This window comes from Sabethes cyaneus, chromosome 1 (assembly GCF_943734655.1).
Source record: "Sabethes cyaneus chromosome 1, idSabCyanKW18_F2, whole genome shotgun sequence".
Classification (NCBI taxonomy): domain Eukaryota; kingdom Metazoa; phylum Arthropoda; class Insecta; order Diptera; family Culicidae; genus Sabethes; species Sabethes cyaneus.
The window spans coordinates 76,328,462-76,335,591 of record NC_071353.1 but is presented as its reverse complement, the minus strand read 5'-3'; the positions used below and the strand labels follow the sequence as shown (position 1 = coordinate 76,335,591).

The 7,130-nt window shown below is 43.9% G+C and overlaps 1 protein-coding gene across 1 annotated transcript; it reads right to left on the bottom strand.

Moving 5' to 3' along the window:
• Positions 1-5,598: 5,598 nt before the first annotated feature.
• Positions 5,599-6,339, bottom strand: LOC128745849 (uncharacterized). Its single transcript, XM_053842920.1, has one exon. It carries the CDS (start codon positions 6,337-6,339, stop codon positions 5,599-5,601), a length of 741 nt encoding a protein of 246 aa, XP_053698895.1.
• Positions 6,340-7,130: the final 791 nt, after the last annotated feature.

Sequence of the window (7,130 nt, the reverse complement as noted above, 5' to 3'; positions counted from 1 at the left end):
TTATCGAACTCGCGTTTTCCAGTTCTCAAGCATTCCAAACTTGGATAACTTAGTCCAAAGGATGTGTTCTAGCTCGGACGTCTGGGGTGCGGTCAATGCGGCTGCTACCCAGATCGTACTTGAGCTACAAAACCGCTGGAAAGCCGATCAAGGGCGAATAAACAGCCTAACTACCATAGTCCAGTAGTTATCTAAGAGTGTGCGTTAAGCACAATAGCCCCTCCCTGAGGTAATACCGATAAGGTGGTTCCAGGGGGGATTGAGGCTGGAGACTCGAGTAGGGTTTTAGTGGGTCTGAATCCTCACGTCCCAGTAGGGGGGTCGGGATACCAAACCCCACTCCCTGAGCTGTCTTCTCAGGTGTCTGATAGCAGATTTCCCTACTCGTTAAAAAAAAAATAAAAAAAAAGCATTCCAAACAGGCATGTCTCAAAGCTGAACCATACTGCATGCCGCATTTAAAAAATGTTACAAAGTTTATTTGAATCGGTACGCTGCTGCCGTACCTGATGAAAAAAACTGCACGCTCAAAAAAGCAACCGCAACCCATTTCGGTGTTGTCTTTCAGACGCCGGTTTTTAACACTTCAGTAACACTCGGGATTGCGTGTGCTAGCTTCGTAACAGATCCTCGGATATATGCTGGACGTGTGTCTTTTTGCTAGCGTTTGGTTTTCGAATTTACGGCCAGCTGAAATAAATATCAAGCGCCTCCATGTGTGTTTTTGCAAACTTGAGAATACTCTTTTAAGGTGGATGCCGATATCAACGGACTGATTGTTTCCTGAAGCCACCACCGAACATCGCATCGCTGCAAGCGCAAGATTGATTTGCAAGAACCCTTCAAACTGCGAACTGTGAAGCGAGCTATGTATGATAGCTTGCTTCAAACCGATCCTACTCCTGATCAATTATTTATTTTCTGCCTAAAAATGCGTATCTCATAAACCAGCCATGCCAAGGCACTCAAAATATTTCAGAAAATCGAAATTTTTCATTAATAGATGTTTCCGCATAAATAGGGCTTTAGCGAAACTAGCTGAAAGGAGAGCTGTAAACCTGGACCACTGAACCAAACATTGCGGCTTCACTCAAATTGTATGCAGATGACAGTCTTGCCAGCGCGTTGGCCGATATCAGTTAACTCGAAAATGTGTTAACCGGGTGCATTGAAAACTGGTGCCAGAAATATTACAAATTCAACGCCACCCTTCGTGTTGGTTTGCGTATATGAAAAAGAGATAAAAAGAGCTACGTTCAGTGTTTTACCCATGCCCGATTCCAATTTTGAATTTTATTTCTTGAGATGTGAATTATTTTTAAGATTTTCCCCCGTGAATAAATAATGTGAGAAGGTAAACTTCCTCCAAGTTGGCCTCGAGGTATGATGCTGGCCTAATAAGCTAGTCGTCGTATGTTCGAATCTCGGCTGGGAAAGGCTGTTGGAATCAATAGAATCGTAGCAACTGGCTCTGCAATTGTCCTTTATTCTAACAGCTGGCTGCGAAGTCTGTCGTACAAAAACAGAAGGTCAAGTTTCGATAATGGAATGTAGCACCTAGGCTTTACTTTGCTTTTAGGTAAACTTATGTGAATTTTAATTACATCTAACACTTTTCTGATTATAGGGGTTAATGTAAGCAATTATGCTGCTTATGTTGAAATATGACAAACCTTGCAGCAAATCACTGGATTTTTCAAAACAAAGTCTTGACAGCATATGTTGTTGCCCTTTAGACCAATCTATTGAAAAATTGTTTGAAACTGATTAGTTTTAGTTCTGGTGCTTCTAGTTAAAAAGCGCCCGCCTGACAAATAAATCTGCTGCGAACATTGCTGAGTGGAACGTTTTCGATATCTTGGAGGAACGGAGATGCCGGCGACATAAACGAGGCAGGTGGCCGCATCGCAAGCGTGTGACGGATCGTATCTGAAAACTTTCTGAATATTTCACGTTCCGATATCGGTGAATATCGAAGTATCGATGTTTTGGTTGCGATATACTCATTACTCAGTATCGGATCGGTCCGATATATTGCGATACCAAATATCGATACTTTGGCTTTCGATTCCCATCCCTAACATCTAGACGTCGGAGCTACTTGCCAGATCGCGGAATGTTACTATGTACAAGTTTTCGTTTATGTTTGCTCGAGCGCATTGCTAAGGGTTGTCCCAGTAATTTATTGTTGTTGTGGAACGGCTCAACTCAGCAAGCTGAGGAGCACCCTTAGAATGGCTGAGATTTTTACGCAGGTCTGCTGCATCGTCTACTATTTAATAGTTTTCATAGCTTTCAAAGTTTTCTCAACTCGATACTCGAGGAGATTTGAGAGATGATCTGTGTGTGGAGGACGGAAGCGGCCGCAAATGGAAATCGTAGAATAAAATACACTTTATTTAATGACGCAACAAAACGCGTGTATTTCACTTCAACTCCACGAATATAATGTTCATCTCTCTATATATATTCTTCTCTCGCTGTCAAGCGATTCTCAGCAAGTTTTTACAGGGTGACATCCAACGGGGTGCACCCACAGTTGCCCCCCCAGTTACGTCAAGAAACGGACCCGATGTCCAGATTGCGTAACTATCGTACGCGAGTCATCGTGAGGATGATCCGAAACGTTTCCATCGCAGACGAATGCGGGTTTTACTCGATCAATAGAAATTCTTTGTTGTTTACCGGCCATTGATACATCTACATATTTGGTCCCGCGGGCAATAACTTTGTATGGTCCCTCATAAGGCCTCTGCAACGAACGTTTCACTGTGTCAATACGGACGAAAACGTGTGTGCACGTTTCGAGGTCCTTGTGCACAAACACCGATGGTCTAGCATGATGAGTCGTTGTGGGGACGCGCAGTTTAGCCAGAGCACGTTGCAAGTCATGTAAAAAGTCCGTGCGGTCTACGTTAACTGGAGGAGGATCGAAAAACTCTCCCGGTATACGGAGGGCCTGACCGTATACAAGCTCTGCAGAAGAACACTTGAGATCCTCGCGATATGCAGCCCTTAGTCCAAGCAAGACAATCGGTAGTTCTGCAACCCAGTGATTTCCTTTTTTGCACATTAAAGATGCTTTTAAGGTACGGTGGAATCGTTCAACGATTCCATTGGCTTGTGGATGATACGCAGTTGTATGAATGTGGTGTGATCCCAAGATGTATGTCAACTCCCGGAATAGCTCGGACTCGAACTGACGACCTTGGTCGGAAGTGATTGTCTCGGGCGTTCCGAATCTTGCAATCCAATTAAAAGTGCTAGCTCGAGCGACAGTTGGCGCCGTCATATCTGGAAGCGGAACAGCTTCCGGCCAACGTATAAACCGGTCAACAATTGTTAGCAAGTAACGTTGCTCGTTAGATGGTGGTAAGGGCCCAACCAGATCAATATGTATGTGCCGGAACCTGGCTTTCGGAGGGTCAAACGAACCCAGGGGTGAAATTGTATGTCGCGTTACCTTAGAAAGCTGGCAATCCGTGCACGTTTTAACGAATAGATTGATATCCTTTTTCATCGCCGGCCAGACGAATCTATCGCAGATAAGCCTTCTTGTTGTCCGGGCTCCAGGATGTGCCATACCGTGAAGCTGTTGCATTATAGTTGTACGATGTTTTTCTGGAACGAAGGGACGAAAACGGTTTGGAATAGAAACATCGCAGTAAATTGGACGGGAAGTATTTATGACTCGCTTCGGCACGATTTTTAAAGATGTTGACTTCATCAGGTTTACGAGCTCTTTGTCGACAGCTTGATCTTGGGCTAATACAGCCAAATCCACGACCGATACTGATTCGAACCGGGAGAGCGCATCAGCGACAGTGTTTTCCATGCCGCTAATATGACGAATATCAGTTGTGAATTGCGATATATAATGTAGATACCTTTCTTCGTGTGGTAGTCTGCTAGAAGAATTCGTACCGATGGCGTACGTTAGCGGCTTATGGTCGGTGAATATAACGAACTTGCGACCTTCTAGGAAATAACGGAAGTATCTTACCGCCATTTTCATGGCGGTCAGCTCACGGCCAAACGTGGAATACTTCTTTTGCGATTCCGATAGTTTTTCTGAGTAAAACCCTAACGGCTGCCACATGTTGCCGGAGAGTTGTTGAAGAACAGCACCAGCTGCCGTGTTTGATGCATCGATCATTAGCGCTAACGCCTTGGTTGAATCGGGATAATATAATAAAGCAGACGCTGCAAGGGATTTTTTGCAAGAATTGAACGCAGATATTGATTCATCGTCCCACTGTATTTGCCTTGTGTCATTTTTCCTGTTGCTAGGTATTAGCTTACGAAGCTGCAATTGAGTGTCCACCGCCCTGGGAATGAACCGCTTATATACGTTTATCAGAGCCAGAAATCGTCGGAGTTCTTTCACTTTCGAGGGTAATGCATAATCACTTATTGCCTGCACTCGTGTAGGCAATGGTCGAATTCCGTCTTGGTTCACTAAGTATCCGAGAAACTCGACTTGTGGTAGGGCGAATTGGCTCTTAGCAACGTTAATCACCAATCCGTTTTGCTGCAAGCGTTCAAAAACAATTCGTACGTGATTCCGATGCTCCTCCCGTGAAGATGATGCTATGCAAATGTCATCGATAAACACAATTACAAAGTCAAGGTCATGGAATATTTTGTTCATAAACCGTTGAAAAGTTTGGCTAGCATTAAATAAACCGAACTGCATTCGCGTAAACTCAAATAAACCGAAGGGAGTTATTACAGCAGTCTTTGGAATATCAGTTTCCTCAACTGGTATTTGATGATACGCTCTTTCGAGATCAATGGTTGTGAAAATCTTCTTACCGTTAAGTGAATTCAGCAAATCGTGAACGTGGGGTACTGGATAACGATCGGGTGTGGTGACGTTGTTGAGTTGCCGGTAATCTCCAACAAATCTCCATTGGCCGTCTTTTTTCGGTACACAATGCAATGGACTAGCCCAACTGCTGCTAGATGGTCGACATATGCCTAGCTCGGTCATTAACGCAAACTGCTCTTTCGCCGCCTTCAATTTTTCCGGATGCATCCGCCGAACCTTTGATGCTATTGGGGGACCTTTTGTAACAATATGATGTGTGACGTCATGTTGAATTTCAGCCCGAAATGTCGCAGGAATTGTAATTTGCCGATACTCTGACAGGAGGTCATGAAACGGATGGTTTGATCCAATCGTGGTGATACTGTGAATAGTTGCGGTCGTCATACTACCTGTTGCGTGCAATGAGGTTTTCTTATCGATTAGCACTTTGTTTTTTAGATCGACTAGAAGTCCAAAATGCGCTAGGAAATCCGCTCCAATGATTGCATGGCTAACATCAGCCACTAGAAAGTTCCACGTAAACTTTCGTCGCAAACGTAAACTGGTTGTAATAAATTTCGTTGAATACACTTTGATTTCTGTGCCGTTAGCTGCATGTAGCACGAAGGGAATCGTGCCGCCTATTCTCTCTTTTCTTGTAGCTGGAATTATCGATACGTCCGATCCGGTATCAATCAGGAATCGATAACCACTGGGACTATCGTATAACATGAGACGCCGACTTGAGAAACTTCTGCCCACCTCGGACGATTGAGGCAGGCAGACGTCTAGTTTTTTGAACGAAAGTTGCAAGGCTGCTTACAATGTTGAGCCTTATCGCCGTACTTCTGGTGGTACCAGCACAAAACGTTAGAGTTTCGGGACCGTGACGACGACCGGCTTCTACCAGGAACTGGATTCAGCTTTAGTCGACGTATTTCAGCACTAAGAACTTCCACCTGCTCTTTTAAATAGTCGATTTCGTCCATAGCATTAGACGAGGATGATGTTGAAACAGCCGCTGCTTGAGGTTCGTCTACCAACTTATCAGCCATTTCAGCTATTTTAGCTAGAGATCCATCACTAATTGTCAAAACAGGGCGAATGTTGGGTGGCATTCTTTTCAAGAACAGCATTTTTAGTAGCTCCTCGTTTACATTCAGACTGGCGGAAACCTCCTGCATTTTTGCCAACAGATGTGTAGGACGCATGTCTCCTAGATCTGCTGCTCCTAGCAACTTTTCGAGTCGTGCCTGCGGGGATAGTGCAAATCGAGATGTTAGCCGTGCTTTTAGCGCCTGATATTTCTGGTCTGCTGGAGGATTCGATACTAAATCTGCGATATGGCATATCACTGTTTGATCAACTTTTGCCACAATATGGTAGAACTTGGTGTCATCTTTGGTTACGTTTGCCAAAATGAATTGAGCCTCTGCCAGCGCAAACCACATTTCTGGATCTGTCCTCCAGAATTCCGGCAGTTTAACAGACACCGAAGCAGCATTCCGGCCAGCTTCGACGTTTTCCATTTTATTTGAGGTTAGGTAGCACTATTGAACGTCGTCAGTAAAACGCCCGAAAATAGCACGTACTCGAACAAAATTCGATCGCGGATCACGTCGGGGTCACCAATGTGGAGGACGGAAGCGGCCGCAAATGGAAATCGTAGAATAAAATACACTTTATTTAATGACGCAACAAAACGCGTGTATTTCACTTCAACTCCACGAATATAATGTTCATCTCTCTATATATATTCTTCTCTCGCTGTCAAGCGATTCTCAGCAAGTTTTTACAGGGTGACATCCAACGGGGTGCACCCACCTGTGCATCTCTATGTATTAATCCATAACATGTATTTGCTTTCCCTATTGGTGAATGGTTCCCTCATGAAAGGTGACATATTGTGCGCGCATTCCCTTACTGGACACGACGGTTGAAACAGTCGTGATTCTGAACAGTCGTAAAAAGGGTCGTTTTTAGCTTTTGTCAGATAAAATGTCAAATTGTGTCATCATCGCTGTTTCATTATTGGAACCAATCGAGCAAAGTAAATAAACCTAGGAATTACCGTTCTATCAGAAGAAACGGAATGAAATTCAGCATGAAATGAATTTGTATTTTCAACGCCGGTTTGCCGAAATTTCATAGTGAATAAAGCGTAGTTTATCCTTCATTATCCAAACAAGCAATAACAAAGCAATAACGTTCGTATTCGAAAACAATTTGTTTAATGCTTTTGTATGATTAACACGAAGTCACGATTAAGGTTGCGACAGAAACGCAATGAGCCTGTGTTGCCAGTTATGGCGATAAAACA

Excerpts from the sequence above, each read along its gene's own strand:
- LOC128745849 (XM_053842920.1), bottom strand. The coding sequence starts at position 6,339 with ATGGAAAACGTCGAAGCTGGCCGGAATGCTGCTTCGGTGTCTGTTAAA.